At 41.4% G+C, this 20,089-nt stretch overlaps 2 protein-coding genes across 2 annotated transcripts; one reads left to right on the forward strand and one right to left on the reverse strand.

Moving 5' to 3' along the window:
- Positions 1–2,655: 2,655 nt before the first annotated feature.
- Positions 2,656–5,954, reverse strand: barx1 (BARX homeobox 1). Its single transcript, XM_040003228.1, has 4 exons — positions 5,316–5,954; positions 3,983–4,262; positions 3,434–3,518; positions 2,656–3,155 (listed from the first exon to the last, which is right to left on the reverse strand). Exons 1-4 carry the CDS (start codon positions 5,515–5,517, stop codon positions 2,991–2,993), a joined length of 732 nt encoding a protein of 243 aa, XP_039859162.1. The 5' UTR covers positions 5,518–5,954; the 3' UTR covers positions 2,656–2,990.
- A 3,355-nt stretch (positions 5,955–9,309) lies between these two features.
- On the forward strand, positions 9,310–14,725 carry LOC120715933. Its single transcript, XM_040003227.1, has 3 exons — positions 9,310–10,855; positions 10,931–11,104; positions 14,268–14,725. Exons 1-3 carry the CDS (start codon positions 10,210–10,212, stop codon positions 14,285–14,287), a joined length of 840 nt encoding a protein of 279 aa, XP_039859161.1. The 5' UTR covers positions 9,310–10,209; the 3' UTR covers positions 14,288–14,725.
- The last annotated feature ends 5,364 nt before the right edge of the window (positions 14,726–20,089 follow it).

The following is a 20,089-nucleotide window of genomic DNA, read 5'->3' on the forward strand; positions in this document are numbered from 1 at the left end:
CTATTTTGTTCATTTACACACTCAATTGGCCGTTTTATAGCCTAATGAAAAGCATGAATATAAGCGTAATAAATTCAGCTAAAGTGTGAGCTGTTGTCAAATCAAATTCATGCCATCTATTATTTTTAATGTTATTTTAGACCTCTTTTAGTGCGCACGGTATTATTTTCTTTTACCATAAAAATAAATGCTACCATTCATGCTCCAATGATAAGCCACATCGACAAATATGTCTTCTACTTCTTTGTTTTAAAGTTTTGAATAGAATTGAAAAACAGACTCCTTATAAACGTACACTTTCACTATCTGTGGTCTCAGATCTGTCCCTCTGGCAAAAGATGTGAGACCCAGAATATGTAAAATACTAAAAGTTTTAAAAGTCATTTTCCAGCATTTTCAGTGTAAAACCATTCAAGAGTGTGTGTGCGTTTCATGTCTGTAATGTATGTTTATATAAAGTGCTAAAAGTCTATTCTTCTATTTAAGTCATTAACTACTGTTTTGTGATAATTACATGGGAAGTTGTTAAGCAAATTAAAATGAGGTGTATTAAAAAAAGATATTGTAGCTGCAATGGCCTCTGAAGAAACCACACATTTTATCTGGTTTAATGGCATTGTTTAAATAACTAGGCCTGGAGTATTCCTGCTGCATACTAATGGAATTATGAGTCTGAGTCTAAACAGTGCTGGATTTTCCAAGGATAAATGTGAGCTTCCCTGTGAGATACTATTAGAATATTTCCAGAAAATAAAAATATGATATACCCTAACAGCGTTATCATAACACACACAAAAACAGATCAAATAAAGTACCCTTTCATCCACGCTGTCAGGCAAATCTGAATAGGATTTTTTTAAAATCCATTTAATAACATCAGAGCAAACAGTGTTGTGTATTTTTTCCATTCCAAAGTAGATTATTTAATATCGACTGTTTATGGTGCAAAGGAAGTTACAATTATTTATGCAGATATATAGATATGGATATAGATACAAAGATATAAGCTTACTGTAGGATTTATTCAGTAGGATTTATATATTTAACTCGTAATGTTTGTTATTTCTATTTGCTTAGCTATTTCAGCTAGGCCACATTTCTACCACTCTTCTGTGTTTCTTTATCCATTACTTTTACCTGTTCATCTACTACATTTAGCTGTTTCCTACAGCTGTTATTTTACACTGATTACTTTTAGCTAACCACCCAGCTAATAGTATTACTTAAATGTGCCTGTTGTGCCGTTTTCCACATTTGCTTTGCATTTTAAATTAGTCTTTTTTCTATTTAGGAAACCTTTGAACTATAACTTTGAGTCAAAAAATTGAACCTGATTTATTATTAATAATAATATGAAAATACTGTTTTTTATACTCATGTAGCATTTGTATTTAGAGGCAGTGAAGCTTTGAGACTCCACAGTTCTAATGATGAGAGTGATGACAGAGCCCGCGTTTGTGATGATGCACCGATGCCTGAGAGTGTTTAATGCGAGGAGCCCGACGAATTTCCGGCGGAATTCGCAATTCCAACTCACCATTTATTTTTTATTAAAGACGCAATTCAGCGTTTGTTTTTCTCAAGTTGATCAGCTGAAAAAGCTAGAAATGCATAGAAATGTATGGCTTTAATGAACATTTAATTTAATTTAATGAACATTTAGAAAATACGGGATTAGGCCCCCGACGTGACAGCAAAACAACAAAGAAGAAAAGAAGAAAAATGTATTCGAAATAGTTCGCCGATCAGCTACGCGTCAAAGTAATAATGTGTTCAGCAGGATAGCTTTTTAATGAAAGCTATCCTCATCTATCTATCTATCTATCTATCTATATATCTATCTATCTATATATATATATATATATATATATATATATATATATATATATATATATATATATATATATATATATATGAGGTCTGCGAGTAAAGAGAGTAACAGAAGACATATTCCGGCATTTTTATTTGATGTATTTACTTTTTACTAGTAAACCTTTATCTGTTCACTGTTATCGTTCAGCTTTGGTTTACTGAGATCAGAATTTCGTTTTATTGCCACAGAGGCGTTAAGGGAAAACTGTCTTTAATAACAAGCTAAAGAAATAATCTTCTCACCTCAGGTTTTCACTATTATTATAATTATTATAATTATTATTATTATTATTGTTGTTGTTGTTATTTCGCAGTGGTTCTTCCTGTGCAGTCCAGATCTGTCAAGTTATTACCTTTTATATATTCTGATTAACATGTTCACGATAAATTCAAGCTAACGATACTGTAACATATTCTCCTGCATTCGCATTCACCTAAATGGCCCTGATACGCTTCATGTGAAAGGAGACCTATTTTGTATTCTCACCCCCCAAAAACTCCTCATTAAATAAATCCATATTTTTATTTCGATTAAGAAAGAGAAGCCCCAATGCTGCTACATGGAATCATGACATTACCACAGCAGGACACACAGGTCAAGAGCAAACCTGAGCGCCTTTACGCCCCCGTGTCTCTGTTATCTGGAGCCTCGTGATTCGCTGCGAACTTGTCTGAATGTGCAGATATGTATCCATGTTAGTCGCGTGTGAACAGGGCCGCGCGGGGCCGGTGACGACACGCTTATCTTTAACCATGCCCCCTTTGCAATAAACGGAGAAGAGCCTTAGTGAAAATATATTTAATAATTAATCAAATGCAAAGTTACACAAAGGGAATGCAGGACAGATAAGTGAGAGCTGATCCTTAGAATATAAAGAGTTAGACCTACTGCAAATATTTGAGTCCCCTCCTCAACAGCAGCATCACGAGGGAATGCCACAAAAACGCCGGGCTGCTGGAGGATGTCGCCTCGTGCACGTTAGGTTTCTGTAGGGCTTTTTTTTCTTTTTCTTTTTTTCTTTTCTTTTTTTGCACCAGGTGGCCGTACGGTCCAGCAAAAAATCCCCCTTTTTTCAGGCACTCTGAGCGTCCCACAGGTTCATAGATAAAGAGGCTGGTCATTCCTCCTGAGCGTTCTCTAAGTGGGAGCTGGAGCCATCGGGCCGGTCAGCCTCTGCGGTGGATCGCTCCTGCTCAGAGAGCTGCTCGCTGCTGGGGATGGAGTTCTTCTTAGGGCGACCTTTGGGCTTGGTCGGGGACTCCAGGCCGCCGCCCTGCAGCACCTGCGGGAGAAACTCGGTTTTAGCCTCAGAGTACAGACGGTGACTCATACATGTGATTTGGCGTCCTTAACAAAGTTGCACACCAACATATTCAATGCGAGACCCCCCCCCCCCCCCCCCCCCAAGAAAAAAAAATACTGCTGAATTTATTCCGCTGAACTGCATTTCCCATCAGGATAAGTTGAAAGAATGGAAAGCAGAAGCATCTCTTTACTTTTGCGTTGAGCTTGCATGTTAAACAGACTGTAGGGATTGTATTGTAAGTCCAGCCAACTTACAATTTTCTTCCATTTCATCCTCCTGTTCTGGTACCATGTTTTCACTTGGAGCTGACTCAGACCGAGAGACTCTGCGAGATCTATTCTGTAAGACACAAAATCAAACATATCATTAGAAGAAGAAAAAAGCAGTGTGGACCACACTTCCAAAGACCTCATCAAGTCACCAGGATAATAATGAGGTTTTATTGCTACCTGTTGCAGCTTGTAATAGCCTCATTTCGCTTTAGCTTTCTAAAGGTGGAACGACCCAGATCAAATGGAAGCTCTCACCACCGGCCACCGTGAAAGCGCTCAGGTGTGGTTTGAGCAGCCAGGTTAACGCAGCAGTTTTAGATTAAAAGCTGGACGAGGTTCGTTCGTTTAAACACACACTCAGTGTTTCAGTGCAAATAGGAAACAGATAATAAAGACATGAATCAGTGATGTGAGAGAAGTTTTGCAGTGCTGTGAAGCAGTCTGCAGGTTACAGGCTGGAATAAATCCTACAGTAAGTCCCGGAAAAGCAGCTGTCTTTTTCGCCATTATCCTCGGCGGTTTCCTGCGCACCTGTCGGGTGTAGAAAGGTACTTCTGCTTCTCGAATCGTTTCTCCAGGCCCATCAGCTGCAGCTCGGTGAACACGGTGCGGCTGCGGCGGCCCTTCTTGGTCTTGCTGCCTGCGTCGGCTCCGTGCTCCAGCTTCCCGCGGAGGTGGAGGTCCAGCGGCAGGTGGTGGGACGCCGCGCCTACCTGAAGGCCCGGGGCCGCGGACAGGAGCGGGGAGCCCAGCGAGCAGGACAGCGGGGACATGGGGAACTTTAGGAGGCTCGTCTGGTCGGCTTTAAGCACTGTGAACATGCCGGGGAAAGGAAACAACATATTACCCACGGCAATGAGGAGCAGATTTCAAAACGAGTTGGTTTTATTTACTCGATGTTTTCGAGGAGTGGGGACCCAAGGGGAACAACGGCGTAAACTACAAGTGGACCTTTAAAATCGATTCCCTGATCGTTTAAGGTGGGCAGCTCTCGGAGGCTAAACGAGTTCCCCGCAAACGAAAAGTCGTTTTAATATCGTGTGTTTTCTGCAGAGGACGCATGTGACAGCACGCACACGCTGGAGCAGATTTCAAAGCGCTGCTGCCACACGGACAGAAAAGCATGAATGACGTAGATACGATCAAGTTCTACTTATTTCTGATACCAAACATTATAAGCGTGGAAGGTTAGAATAAGGCGTCAGTATTATTGTGTTATTGTCGTTAGACATGTTTTCAAAGGTTAAAGGTCACATGATGTGAACATTAAACGAAACAAAGCACAGCTTCAAGCTTTAAAATTGGAGTAGCTACTGTGAATATTAAAGAGGCCTGAAATTATTATTAATAATCGGGAAAGGAAATTAGTCTTTCTCGTTCTGTGACTCGAATTGGAAAAAAGGCAAAAGCAGTTCTACCCTAAACTATTATTATTATTATTATTATTATTATTATTATTATTATTTCTAGATATCGATCCATCATATTTAGATACCGTCACCGAGCGCTCATCAAAAGAAGAGCAGAGATTAACATGAATCTCATCGGTGATCCACGCTTTAACTCATTTAAGCTTCTAATATGTTTTTGTTTCTTATGTTATATTCTGTTTCTTAAACAGATAAAACCCATTATTTAACAACTTTACAGTAATTCATTTTCATAATGCGCCAGCCTTTTTCTTGTTTACAGTGTTACTTAAAAACAGCGATAAGAAAGGAACCATTTCCCCCATGCCTACATTTGTAATTAAATGTGAAATCCCCTTTGAATATTTCGCTATTGTATTAAATATTAATGCGTGTATTATCCCGGTGTGTTTTTTCCACACCGCTATGAAAGACTCATCCATCTATTGCCTTACCCAGTTGGTTATGGAAAGGCCGCGCGGAGAGTAGAGCTTGTACTCCGAATTTAAGCAGCTCCCCGGCCGGAGCCGAAACTTTGTGCTCCGGGTGATCTGTGAGGATCTCCTCTATCATGAAACTCCTGTAGCGATGAGTTCTGTGGTCTGCATGAACATCCGGAGGATAGTAATGCGCCCCCATGTCCAAAGGATGCTGCATAATCTGGCTGTCGGTCACCGGAGCGCGTTTACCCGATTATCACTCCCTTTCAGTGGCCCAAGCCGGAACTCATATTCCCTCTGTTGCGCTGCTGTAGTCCGAAGATCAACGCTGTGGGCAAAGTTATCCTCAGATTTAGGATCAAGGCAAGTATTGAGTACAGGTTGCCGACTTTTTCTGTGCGCCTGCGGCTCCTGGTTTCTTTTTTTCTCTTTTCTTTCTTTGTGTTTGTTTGTTTGTTTTTTCTTACGCTCTACTTCTGTCCAGATTTGATCCCATGTGGAGCAGAAATCTGGAACCGAAAGCAAAACTTTGACCCAAAACTCCCAAATCCTGCCGCGTTCATGCCCGGTCCCTGCGTGTGAAGCGCGGAGCTCGGAGCTATTTGTCAGGAGCGGAGCTCGTCACCTTGGCAGTGAGTTGAGGAATAAGCTTCGGATTTTAAGAGTCTCGTCATAGCTCCACCTCTTCTCGGGGTTTGTGTGCTGTCTGCCTTTGCTGACCCAAAGTTACATGCAAAGCCACACTTGTCCTGCATGGATTTATGCAAAAGGGAAGAAAATAAGGACCTGAGAGGACGGGCCTGCAAGTGACTTTTATATGTTATTAAAGTCACGAGCCTGGAGACTTGGAGCAGTTAGTGTGATACTGCAAAATGGAACACAGGGAACAAATGTTTGATATGTGATGCTTTTTCAGAATGTGATATACTTTTTTATTCATAAGCAATCTGTTGTTGGTTATTACCCATATTAGGCCATTGCATTAAAATGCATTCATTTCGCCTGTAACGCTGTTGCCAATAAATAATCAATAAATGAAACCCATCCCCTTTTCTCTACTGCTGTGTTCCTTTATATGGTGCAATGAATGTAAAAAAAAATATTACCGCAGATATGATTCAAAATCATTGCTGTCTCACCGCTGAGGTAGTTCCCTGCTTTAGGTGAAACATCTCCGGCATCTTCACTTTTCACTATTTTTTCTCTGAAATTGTGAAAACCCTCCCACAGGACAGCTTCAGCGGCTTTGAAAGGCGCTTGGTCGCACTGTGTTTTAATCTATAGAGCGGTAGAAGTAAAGGACAGTGATTCACACAATATTTGTTTTAAGTTAAAGAGCAGAGGATAGTAGCTAATGGATCATACCACTGTGAGGCATAGGAAGGGGAGTTTTCCAAAACGTAAACATGTGTTTTTATTATTATTATTATCATCATTATTATTAATAATAATTCGTTTATATTTATTATATATTTTAACATTATATAATTCTATTTACTCTGATGCCTAAAGATGAGGAGAACAAAAGGATGATTTTTATATCTGGAAAGTTTTTAAGTGAAACAGCTATGAAAATTATTTTTACAGAATTTATTTCTCTCTCTCTTTAAATAAATACGTAAACAGGTCTAAACAGAAAATCTAAACACCATCTAAACACCACCACAACAAAAGAAATGACCAGGAAGTAACAATAAGGGCATGTTGAATATCCAATAATCTGCAAAAGGTTTTAACCACTTGTTGGTTTCAGTTCGCATTCTTAAATCCACAGTCTCTGGGACTCTAAGTGCACTTTGTGCAGCCACATGGCTGTGAATGATAATTCCTGAGAGCTCTGCTCGATGTGCAAGAAGACACCGGGTCAGAAGAATAGTGCTCTGTGTTCTCACAGATCCTTGTACCTGTCAAATAGACTCTGTGTGGCAGCGTACAGATGAGAGCTGATGCTATTTGGTAAAGTATGATAATGATTCAGCTCTGCACACTGCAGGTTGTTGGGTAACAACCTCCCCCTGGTGGTCATTTCGGAGATTGCAGATTATGCTCCTTGATAACGTTTCTGCAGTAAAAATCAAGAAAAAATAAATATACGTGCCTTTAGATGCTTCTACTGCTGCCCTCCATAATCACGTACACAGGTTTTGCTTTCCTCACCTTGTATGTTTTCTTAACATACATATTTCTCACCAAAAATAACAAAACAAAACATAAAACCCCGAATGTGAATATTTTGTTCTTTTCTTATGGATAGTTTTCACTGTTTTTCATTTTCAGAGAACGACACACTCAACGGTCATTTATTAAAGCAAAAACTAAATACAGATTATGTTTTCTGAACAATATTATAGTTACAGTGCACAAAGTAATCTAAACCATATTGGTCTGGCTCATTATTTACAATGTGGAGATATAGAATAGAATAGAATTCAACTTTATTGTCATTGCACATGCACAGGTACAGGGCAACGAAATGCAGTTTGCATCCATCCAGAAGTGCTTTAGTGATATAGATATATTACAATATATATTATGAGTGTTTCTTGAATCTTTACATAGTCAAACTAATAAATTGTATTTAGGAAAAACAAGGCGAGTTCCAACAAACAATATGCTACCACTAAATGAGAAGAAACATTACCATTTTTTGAGACAAAAACATTTAATAATGTCACTCATTTCAGACAATGAAGCAGTTTCTTCACAGTTGATCACACTGACCTTGATTTTCTATACACAAAACTTAAAAGAACATCAGAATACAGTCGCTATTCAGTATACACACCTTATCCTATGTATTGTACCAAAACAATGTCCATTTATTTTTCAAATATAGAAAGAGCATCATCTTTTTCAAATTTTTCATTTGCTGACACTGATACAAAACTCAACGTCTTACAGGGTATAAGTGAGTTCAGCTACAGCAATGTTCAGATTGATGTGTGTGGTAGCTCATAGTCACTGTCAAATATCACTCATGACAACTTTTTGCTGGTTTGTATGCTTGTATTTGCTGTTCTGACCTTCCTTTACCATGCAGCCTACCTGCATCACTATAATAAACAGCCACTAGGATGCACCAGTGGACTACAGGAACGAGCTCTGTTTCTCAAGGATCATCTTTCTGTTATCCCGCAGAAGCAGCAGTGTGGCCTGTCGAATGAGCTCTGTACAAAGAAAAGAAATCTGACTTCTGCTCTCCTAACCTTTACCATATCATTTTTCTGAATTCAGGGGGTCATTTCAACAGCTAAAAATAATTGCTGGTACCCAGTGGTGCTTACATTGTAGGTATAGTGGAACAGGGGAGTAAAAAATAGACAAAAGCAGTTTAGCACTACAGCTAAATATTGTTTTGTGTTTGTTTTTTTCCTCTTCTTCTCTTTTGCCTACATTTTAAGCACCATTAGTTGCTAAGTTCTTTATATCAAGGGCGCAGCTTTGGTTTAGGCATTGGTGGAGACAGATGATTCAACCACCGAACGCTGCCCTGTTTCTTTTTTTTTTTCCTTTTTGTCTTTGCTTCTTGATAAAAGCAGAAATATACTTGCCTACATATGCCATTCTACATGCTTTTAAACCATTTAAAATTACAATTCATAGTTTTATATGTGAATTATATGAAGTTAAATTACTATTAAGCAAATGACTGACTAAGTATTTTAGGCTTTAGTTTACTTCAGCCATGTAACACAGGGTCTGGCTACCATAATCTGTAGTGGGCAAAAGCAAGATGACTGATCAGAGTGAATCACAGTCTGGCCCAAATAGAGAAGCACCAGTTTCTAGTGCAGGGTTTAGGCCCTTTGGTATGATCCCTATGTTTAATATGGTCACAACTGAATTTAGAGGGAAGGATTCAGATATTAGTCTAGGTGAATGGAAAAGTAATTTGCAGACAACATTTTCTTTGCAAGGAGTTCCTGTAGATTTTAGAGCAGAATTAACACTCTGTTGCTTAGAAGGCAAGGCTAAAAGAGATTTTAATTCTAGCACCAGAGAAGTGTAATTGACCTGAGCTAATTTTTAATGAGTTAGATAAGTTGTATGGAGATAAAACAACTGCTTCGGTCCTGCGCTCTCAGTTCTTCAACGCTCGCCAAGAAACACATGAAGACATCAGTTCATTTGCACTGAGATTACAAGAACATTTTCTCAGGTTAAAGAGGAAGGACCCTAGAGGTATGAATGACGAAGATATTCTTCTCAGAGATCATCTGGTTGAAGGCTTGAGAGACACTGCCCTTAGAGGTGAATTCAGAACAAAAATTCTAATGAATGATCAGTTGACATTTGCAGAAATTAAAGCAGAACTAATCCTGAGGGAACACGTTTATGGTGAAATGGTTGATCCAGTCCAGTGTTTTGCTGCCAAAGGTGAAAGATACAAGACCTGTAATGCTAAGGATATGGAACAGATCAAATCAGAGTTGTGGGAGGACATGAACAAGCAAATGACCACACAATTCAATGATTTATCACAGACTTTGATCAAAGAAATCCGATCAGAACTTCATCAAGCTACACAAGGGACTTTGGACTGGAAACAGACTGACCAGTCCAGATCAAGAAAGAAAGGAGGGAGCAGACCCAGAGTCTACTCAAACAGGTATGATGAACAAGGTAGCCCCATCTGTAACACTTGTTCCCAGCCAGGCCACATAGCTCTGTTCTGTAAAAGCACGCCTAGATCTGGATCGTTAAACTAGACGACACCACTGTGGCGGCCCAGACAGTGGGTTGTGTCGATGCCAATGGGCCTCAAACTGATGTGAAAAAACTGATTGGAAAACTTCCTAAAGTCAGCTTGTGTCTTGATGATGTCCCAATACAGTGTATTCTGGATACTGGATCAAATGTGTCACTGATAAAGAACAGCTACTTCTCTAAACACTTTGGCAGTAATGGTATGAAATTGAAGGATGCAAGCAGCTGGCTGGCGCTCGAGGCTGCTAATGGACTAGATATTCCATACCTGGGTTATGTATTGCTACATGTGAAGATTGGACAGGTGGAACTCCCTGAATGTGGTTTTTTGGTGATTAAGGACCAATGTTTAACCGACAGTGAAGGCGTCCTGGCTATGAATGTTATTTCACAGTGTTACGAAAAAATGGATCAGGAGAAGCCCTTAGCCTACCTCTCCTCTAGTGGAGCCGAACAGAGAGCTTGGACTACTGCTTTTCAGATTTGTGCCAGTCAGGCACGGTTTGCAGCTTTAGATGGGTCCATTGGGCATGTACGTACCATAAATCGCCGTCCTATACAGATTCCCCCTCGGAGTGAGATGTTGGTTTGGGGTCGTACGAAGACTGGAGTGGACGGCAGGGATTATCAATGCCTGGTGGAACCTGTCGAGGTGGGTGAAGTCTTAATTGCTAGAACATTATCTACAGTCCATGATGGGAGGCTTTTGATTAGGGTCCAAAACCTTAATGACTCACCAATGTACCTTTACAGACATCAGAAGTTGGCTAAGACTTTTATTATTGACCCAGCAGATATCATACAAGAGAATAGTGTGAACATGACTCGTGTTGGTGTAAACACAGTGAGTATGGACCAAACGCAAGCCCTGCCCAAGGAGAAATGCATGTTCCCTGATTTAACTGGTCTTCATTTGTCCACAGAGGAATTGGAGAAACTGCAGGCTTTATTGCATAAGCACAGAGCAGTGTTTGCTGTGCATGAGGAAGATTATGGATTGACAAGCACCATGCAGCATTCAATTCCTACAGGCAATGCTGCACCAGTCCGTGAGCGCTATAGACAAATTCCACCAAAGTTATATCAGGAGGTGAAGAGTTTGATTCAAGGTATGTTGGATGCTAACATCATTGTGCCTAGTTGCAGGCACAATCGGCTTCTCCGATTGTGTTAGTCCGTAAGAAGGATGGGACACTTAGATTTTGTGTGGATTATCGTAAACTTAATGCTGTGACCCATAAAGATGCTTACCCTCTTCCAAGAATAGAAGAGTCACTTGCCAGTTTGGGTAACACAAAGTATTTTTCCACACTTGATCTTGCCAGTGGATATTGGCAGGTTGGGATGTCCCCACCAGACAGAGAAAAAACTGCCTTCACTACAACACCCATGGGTTTATTTGAATTCACCAGAATGCCCTTTAGCTTGTCAAATGCACCAGCCAGCGAAGAAAAAAAGAGGCAAACACAGCGCGGACCCGACGACACATCAAAATCTGATTCTGACGTGTCGGGTCCGCGCTCTGTGTTCACGTTTGTATGCAGAATCCATAAACCTGCTCCCAGTTACTGTTTTAGCTGTATGGTGTTTGACGACATGTTGTGAGGTTTAACCTGAGATGCTGGCGTTTCAGGCATAATAACGTTAATTTACAAATCGACACAGGATTGTAATGAATCAATATCACTTTATTCAATTTAGCATGGATTGTAATCAGAAAAGCGATAATCAAAACCAACCCCTAATCAAGAACTTGCAAAGTAAAAACATGATTTATGTCAGGTAGCCCTTTTGTTATTTACAGTTAAAAAGAGGATTAGTGTTACTGTGCGCTGGCTGAGTCTGTTTCTTTTCTTAGAAATAGTTTCTCCTGCCTTAGAGAAAATCCACTTGCATGGAACAGAAGAGGCTGTGGAGTGCAGGAACTACACTGCAAGCTGGTAGATATGCAGGTATTCCTGGGTCCTGCAGACTATCACCTAAAACCAATAAACAAAATGATTTTCTAAACTGTAGCAATGTAATGTACGTATAGTGTCAAATACATTTTTGTAGTCTTCATTAGCTTTAATTCACATGGAAGTGTTCCTAAAGTCATATGCTGTAATGATATTTACATTATGAAAACATGATTTTGGACATTTCAGGTTTTTCACTTCGGCAGATAAAATGAATTGAGCAAAATCAACTCAAAATATTCCCACACGCCAGAACGTCCTCTCTTCCTCGCTGGCTCCATATCTGTCAGTGGAATGATCACCTCTTCGCTCTCTGTCACCATCAACACACTCCACGAATCCCGTGGATGATTCACTTCCTTATATCCGTTTGAATCAGGTACCGAAGCAGTTACGTGCGTAATGAAGCTTCGGACGTCACTGGTCACGTGACTTTTGCCAAACGAAGCAAGCCTCGACACAGTGCTTCTGAACCAGTGTGTTGTTTTTTTCGACACACGCTCCGGAGCGTCAGCTTCAAGCGGGCCATCACTACGAGCAGGTATTCCCCCGTAGGGAGTGGTCCATAAAAGTCTGCACTGACACTGTGCCAGGGCGTTTCCGGTAATGGTGACATCTACAGAGGGTCAGTGTGTGTGACAGGTGTGCTAGCTTGGCATGGCAGACAGTTTTGAACTGCAGATTCTGCTTTCTGATCGATCTCTGGGAACCATACTTTGGTACGTAGCAGCGCTTTGGTCTTGACGATACCCTGGTGCCCTTCGTGTGCCAGTTGTATTGCTCTTTCTTGTAGGACAGTTGGAATGACTATCCTCGTGCCTCTGAGAATGAAGTCAGATGAGTCGGCTACTGTTAGTTCACTTTGAACATGTTTGAATGATTTCAAAATGTCAGCATGCTGGGATTTCTGTTAGATGCCACGTGTTGTTCCTGATGTGACCGATGACTTCCTGCAGAACCTGGTCTTTCAGAGTCTCTGTTTTTATCTCGTGAAGTGTCATGGCTTTTGGGGTGGAGTGATAAGAGAAGAAATTGACATACTCTTCTGCAACCTTACATGCACGAGCACTTTCAGTCTCCTGTGTTGGCACTGGATGACGTGACATAAAGTCAGCTGGATTATCAGCACCTTTTCTGTATTCCACTCTGAAGTTATATGGCTGAAGTCTCAGTCCCCATCTTTCTATTCTGGCAGGTGGTTTTGATCTTGGGTTATTCCAGATGATTTCGAGTGCCTTGTGATCGGTCACCAGTGTGAATGGATGTCCATAAACATATAAATGGAAATGTTCGCAACTCCACACAATGGCGAGTGCTTCTTTCTCAGTCTGCGAGTATCTCGTTTCCACATCACTCAGTGCTCTGCTTGCATATGCAATAATGTGCTTCATCCCCTTTTCATCTTTTTGACAGAGAATGGCACCCAGTCCTACTGGACTAGCATCAACTATCAGTTCAGTCTGTCTGCTGGGATAGAAGTAGGACATCGTCGTGTCGCTTGTGAGACTGACCTTGAGTGCCTGCAACGCAGTTTCTTGGTCTTGACCCCATGTCCAAGGGGTGTCCTTGTGCGTGAGCCTGCGCAGTGGCTCAGAGATCGATGAGAAATCTCTGATGAACCTTGAGCAGTAATTGGCCATGCCAAGGAGACTTTTGATGTCATCAGGTGTTTTTGGGTTGGGAGCGTGTTGAACTGCTGCAACCTTTTTAGGATCTGCTGAAACGCCACCTGCAGAGAAGATGAAACCAAAAAACTCAAGTTTCGTTTTATTAAATTCACACTTCTCTCGATTCAGAGTAAGACCTGACTCTGATAGTCGCTTAAAGAGAGCTTTAAGATTGCTGTCATGATCAGCCTGGTCCCTGCCAAAGACTATAATGTCATCACTGAGATTTTTGACTCCGTTCAGTCCTTGCAGCGTCTGATAAATAGCATTTTGGAACACTTCAGCTGCAGAAGAGACTCCAAGTCCCAGATGAGTAGTGAATGTCGTAATGTAGCGGCTGTCAGGGTGTAATTCAAGTTGGTGGTATCCTGCCCTGAGATCAAGTTTTGAGAACACCGTAGATCCATTCAGCTCATGGATTACATCATCAATCGTGGGCGTGACGTGTCGTTCTCGTTCGATTGCAGTGTTCGCTTGTCTCATGTCCACACATATCCGTACGTCATCCGGATTCTTTGGTTTTGGCAGTGTTACAATGGGTGAAACCCATGGTGTTGGTCCAGTAACCTTTTCAATAATGTCATCAGCTTTTAATTTCTGAAGTTCGTCCTCCACTTTTTGACGTAAATGAAAAGGAACACGTCTGTGTGGTTGACAGGTTGATTTTACATCTGTGTTTATGTGCAGTTTCACTTGAAAATCTTTGAGTTTTCCAATTCCCTGGAAAAGTTCTGGGTGTTGTTCTACTAGCTTGTCTGCAACAGAACGTTGAGACTGAGAAGAGACCGCAGTGACAATATGGAGGAGTCCCAAGGCTTTTGAGATTTCAAAACTCAAAATATTGAAACCTCCTCCTTTAATGACAAAGAAGGAACACCTAACTGTTTTGTCTTGTTTTTCCACACTGCACCTGAACGCACCACACACTAGGGAGAGACGTAGATGAGTGGTATGGGTAAATCTTGATGTCTGTAGAAGTCAATGTAGGACGTGGTGTCAGTTTGTTGTAGGTAGCTTCAGTTAAGCAGTTAGCAGTGGCCCCAAAGTCGATTAGCACCGGTATCTGGGTGCCCCTTACTCTGATTTCAGTATGTGGGAGTTTAGGATGTTTAGCTGTGTTCACCACATATACATAGGCGTCATCACTGCTGGATGTGTGTCCTGTCTCCACATGTGCAGCGCTATCTGTTACTTGATTAACAGTTTGCGGTGGCAGATTTTTCTTATACTTCTTTCCACAATGTGTCTCTTTTCTCTTTGAGCGACATTGCTTTGCAAAATGATTGTATTTGCCACAAGAATTACAGATTTTGTCTTTGGCTGGGCAGCCTTGCTCATGAGGATATCTGCCTCCACAGTTTCGACAGCGGTTATTCGGCTGCCATGAGGGTGTCCATTTGTTTCTAGCCGTGGTGTCACGTCCTGTTTTGTGCTGTACTTTATTAACTGCAGCTGTCTTATCAGCTTCCATCCCTGTAGCTTGCAATTCAGACAACTCACATGCACGCCCATGATTTAATAGATCATCCAAAGTTAAATCAGGTTCTCTGAGTGCTTTTCTACGCAGCTGTGATGATGTACAGCTTTGGATAATTTGTGTTTTGATTTCTGCAGTCATGTCTGCAAACTCAGTTTTTGGCTAGAATCCTAAGCCTGGTGTGATAGTTGTCCAACGTTTCACCTGACTCCTGCACCGCTTTCCTGAACAGATAAATCTGATACTGCACGTTTTTCTTAGGCGCAAAGTACGCTGACAATTTCTGTTTTGTATCTGCGTACTTGTCGTCATCCGTTGCTAACGTGTCGTAAACGTCATGCACTTTTTCACCAGCCACATGCAGCAATAATGCTCTTAATCTCGCACCCCCAGTAATATTCATTGCGGTGGTGTAGTTTTCAAACCCCTGAAGCCATTTCGTCCGGCGAGGTCCGACGGAACAGAGGTCGGTCTCCGTGTCGAAGGGTGGAAGTGGAGTAGCGTGTGCAGCCATGTTCTTGTCTCCTAAGCTCCGGGTAGGGCAACTTCCTTCGTCTTGCTTTGGTTGTAACCTTTACTCTCATCGCCAATGTAATGTTTGCATGCCTCAAACATTAATGATGACACCTTCAGTATTTCTCAGTTCCATTCTTTAATTTTCAGGCTTGCAGCGGCAACACAGTCTGCAGCGCTAACTTGTTCATCTACAGTTTTCGGTTGTCTCCTTTTTTTTTTTTTTTTTTTTTTTTTTTTTTTTAAATATCTCCTTCCGCCTTACATTCGACCTTTCAAAATAAAAGTTCTGTAAACATCACAGGTGTAGTGAAGGCAGTTTTTTTCTCTGTCTGGTGGGGACATCCCAACCTGCCAATATCCACTGGCAAGATCAAGTGTGGAAAAATACTTTGTGTTACCCAAACTGGCAAGTGACTCTTCTATTCTTGGAAGAGGGTAAGCATCTTTATGGGTCACAGCATTAAGTTTACGATAATCCACACAAAATCTAAGTGTCCCATCCTTCTTACGGACTAACACAATCGGAGAAGCCGATTGTGCCTGCAACTAGGCACAATGATGTTAGCATCCAACATACCTTGAATCAAACTCTTCACCTCCTGATATAACTTTGGTGGAATTTGTCTATAGCGCTCACGGACTGGTGCAGCATTGCCTGTAGGAATTGAATGCTGCATGGTGCTTGTCAATCCATAATCTTCCTCATGCACAGCAAACACTGCTCTGTGCTTATGCAATAAAGCCTGCAGTTTCTCCAATTCCTCTGTGGACAAATGAAGACCAGTTAAATCAGGGAACATGCATTTCTCCTTGGGCAGGGCTTGCGTTTGGTCCATACTCACTGTGTTTACACCAACACGAGTCATGTTCACACTATTCTCTTGTATGATATCTGCTGGGTCAATAATAAAAGTCTTAGCCAACTTCTGATGTCTGTAAAGGTACATTGGTGAGTCATTAAGGTTTTGGACCCTAATCAAAAGCCTCCCATCATGGACTGTAGATAATGTTCTAGCAATTAAGACTTGCACCCACCTCGACAGGTTCCACCAGGCATTGATAATCCCTGCCGTCCACTCCAGTCTTCGTACGACCCCAAACCAACATCTCACTCCGAGGGGGAATCTGTATAGGACGGCGATTTATGGTACGTACATGCCCAATGGACCCATCTAAAGCTGCAAACCGTGCCTGACTGGCACAAATCTGAAAAGCAGTAGTCCAAGCTCTCTGTTCGGCTCCACTAGAGGAGAGGTAGGCTAAGGGCTTCTCCTGATCCATTTTTTCGTAACACTGTGAAATAACATTCATAGCCAGGACGCCTTCACTGTCGGTTAAACATTGGTCCTTAATCACCAAAAAACCACATTCAGGGAGTTCCACCTGTCCAATCTTCACATGTAGCAATACATAACCCAGGTATGGAATATCTAGTCCATTAGCAGCCTCGAGCGCCAGCCAGCTGCTTGCATCCTTCAATTTCATACCATTACTGCCAAAGTGTTTAGAGAAGTAGCTGTTCTTTATCAGTGACACATTTGATCCAGTATCCAGAATACACTGTATTGGGACATCATCAAGACACAAGCTGACTTTAGGAAGTTTTCCAATCAGTTTTTTCACATCAGTTTGAGGCCCATTGGCATCGACACAACCCACTGTCTGGGCCGCCACAGTGGTGTCGTCTAGTTTAACGATCCAGATCTAGGCGTGCTTTTACAGAACAGAGCTATGTGGCCTGGCTGGGAACAAGTGTTACAGATGGGGCTACCTTGTTCATCATACCTGTTTGAGTAGACTCTGGGTCTGCTCCCTCCTTTCTTTCTTGATCTGGACTGGTCAGTCTGTTTCCAGTCCAAAGTCCCTTGTGTAGCTTGATGAAGTTCTGATCGGATTTCTTTGATCAAAGTCTGTGATAAATCATTGAATTGTGTGGTCATTTGCTTGTTCATGTCCTCCCACAACTCTGATTTGATCTGTTCCATATCCTTAGCATTACAGGTCTTGTATCTTTCACCTTTGGCAGCAAAACACTGGACTGGATCAACCATTTCACCATAAACGTGTTCCCTCAGGATTAGTTCTGCTTTAATTTCTGCAAATGTCAACTGATCATTCATTAGAATTTTTGTTCTGAATTCACCTCTAAGGGCAGTGTCTCTCAAGCCTTCAACCAGATGATCTCTGAGAAGAATATCTTCGTCATTCATACCTCTAGGGTCCTTCCTCTTTAACCTGAGAAAATGTTCTTGTAATCTCAGTGCAAATGAACTGATGTCTTCATGTGTTTCTTGGCGAGCGTTGAAGAACTGAGAGCGCAGGACCGAAGCAGTTGTTTTATCTCCATACAACTTATCTAACTCATTAAAAATTAGCTCAGGTCAATTACACTTCTCTGGTGCTAGAATTAAAATCTCTTTTAGCCTTGCCTTCTAAGCAACAGAGTGTTAATTCTGCTCTAAAATCTACAGGAACTCCTTGCAAAGAAAATGTTGTCTGCAAATTACTTTTCCATTCACCTAGACTAATATCTGAATCCTTCCCTCTAAATTCAGTTGTGACCATATTAAACATAGGGATCATACCAAAGGGCCTAAACCCTGCACTAGAAACTGGTGCTTCTCTATTTGGGCCAGACTGTGATTCACTCTGATCAGTCATCTTGCTTTTGCCCACTACAGATTATGGTAGCCAGACCCTGTCGACAACGCCAGTTGTAACACACCCAAAGAAAGACTCTAGGTCTGACCAACCGTCTCAGTCGTGAGCAAAAAGATGACAGTCAATAAAATTCTAAAAGATAATTTATTGACAAAAAAATATATATCAAGAGACAAAAGATAAAACAGTCCAGTGTCCCATTTATGAATCGTATAAAAACACACAGTCCCAAGGCCAGAGCCAGCTATGCCACACGGCCAGTTGCACTCCACGTGTTGCCTGTAACAGGGTTAGGAGTTGTCCTTGGAGACCCACCACCCTGCAAGCATATAGCCAGTGGTCACTCCAGCCTCTGCAACTCTGCTACCTTTAGGCTGTGGCATATAATAGGCCCCGGCCTGCACAGAGAGACAAAACGACACTTTCACTATAGAATTCATAGCACAAAACCCATCCATCCCAAACATCTGATTTCATCACATTACATACCTGCACAGAGAGACAAAACGACACAGCAGTGTTTGTAGTATGGGCTATAAGTAGACTAGTGTATCAGTGCAATCAAGTACACCTGCCTCTAATTAGTCCAACCCCATTCCAGCCATTGGCTCACCAAAAATGTGACACACACACACACAAAACCACTCCCAACCCAGTGCAACTTCACACAATAATATGGAGCTGAATTAACACAGGCACATTAGTCTACCATGTTACAGCCATATTCCATATAAATCAAGTATCATACAAAAATAAAAATAGCTTCAAATACAGTTAAGACAATAAAAGGATATGACTTTAAGGACTTCACAACATTAGTTCAGTTATACTACACCAACATCTGTTATACATTAGCACTAAGGGAACACTGAATGACCTGGTGGGTTTTGTCCATAAAACTACTCGTCTAAGATTACCACAAAATTATCAATTTCACCAGTGATCTTGTATCACCATTGATCTCTGAGCTTTGTGTTGGTTCTTCTGTCACCTGACAAATAGGACATACATGACAATAAGAATAAAATGTGTAGCTGCTTCAGTGTTTCTGTCAGTTATGGTAAATGGCCTGTATTTATATAGCGCTTTACTAGTCCCTAAGGACCCCAAAGCGCTTTACATATCCAGTCATCCACCCATTCACACACACATTCACACACTGGTGATGGCAGCTACATTGTAGCCACAGCCACCCTGGGGCGCACTGACAGAGGCGAGGCTGCCGGACACTGGCGCCACCGGGCCCTCTGACCACCACCAGTAGGCAACGGATGAAGTGTCTTGCCCAAGGACACAACGACCGAGACTGTCCAAGTCGGGGCTCGAACCAGCAATCTTCCGATTACAAGGCGAACTCCCAACTCTTGAGCCACGATCGCCCCAGATCGTGGCTTTAGTTTGTGCAGATCTAGACTCATCAGTAATGTTTGTAGTGTGAGTGCATTTTAAAAACAATTTGTGCAAACTGCACTACAAGGTGGAATATTTGCAAAATCATGACTACTTTGTGATATTTTGTCTCAAAAATTAACCCTATGAAAATATCATTACCATTAGGATGAAATTATTGTGTCTCCAACATTTTAACGTTAGACATATAATTCTAACAGGCTCTGTAAACTAATATCCTGGCTTGCTCGAGGCTGCTGTTTTCTCTGACACCTTCAATCAAAAATAGAAATGCTGCTCTGAGACTGAGAGAACTAATAGTGCTGCATGTTGTTCAGTTAGTTTCCAAAAAACGTTATTCATGGTTACATACAATTTTAGACTGATGTTGGCCAAAGCCTAGCATAGCCTGTA

This window comes from Simochromis diagramma, unplaced genomic scaffold (genome assembly GCF_900408965.1).
Source record: "Simochromis diagramma unplaced genomic scaffold, fSimDia1.1 OVJJ01000646.1, whole genome shotgun sequence".
Taxonomy (NCBI): domain Eukaryota; kingdom Metazoa; phylum Chordata; class Actinopteri; order Cichliformes; family Cichlidae; genus Simochromis; species Simochromis diagramma.

What these genes read in the sequence shown, in the direction of transcription:
- LOC120715933 (XM_040003227.1), top strand. Translation starts at nt 10,210, where the DNA reads ATGAAATTGAAGGATGCAAGCAGCTGGCTGGCGCTCGAGGCTGCTAAT. An exon ending in TGTTGGTGTAAACACAGTGA is followed by an intron (nt 10,856 to 10,930) that starts GTATGGACCAAA and finishes ATTTGTCCACAG; the next exon opens with AGGAATTGGAGAAACTGCAG. An exon ending in GTTATATCAGGAGGTGAAGA is followed by an intron (nt 11,105 to 14,267) that starts GTTTGATTCAAG and finishes GTAAATGAAAAG; the next exon opens with GAACACGTCTGTGTGGTTGA.
- barx1 (XM_040003228.1), bottom strand. Translation starts at nt 5,517, where the DNA reads ATGCAGCATCCTTTGGACATGGGGGCGCATTACTATCCTCCGGATGTT. An exon ending in GCCTTTCCATAACCAACTGG is followed by an intron (nt 4,263 to 5,315) that starts GTAAGGCAATAG and finishes GCATGTTCACAG; the next exon opens with TGCTTAAAGCCGACCAGACG. An exon ending in TACCTTTCTACACCCGACAG is followed by an intron (nt 3,519 to 3,982) that starts GTGCGCAGGAAA and finishes TGTGTCTTACAG; the next exon opens with AATAGATCTCGCAGAGTCTC.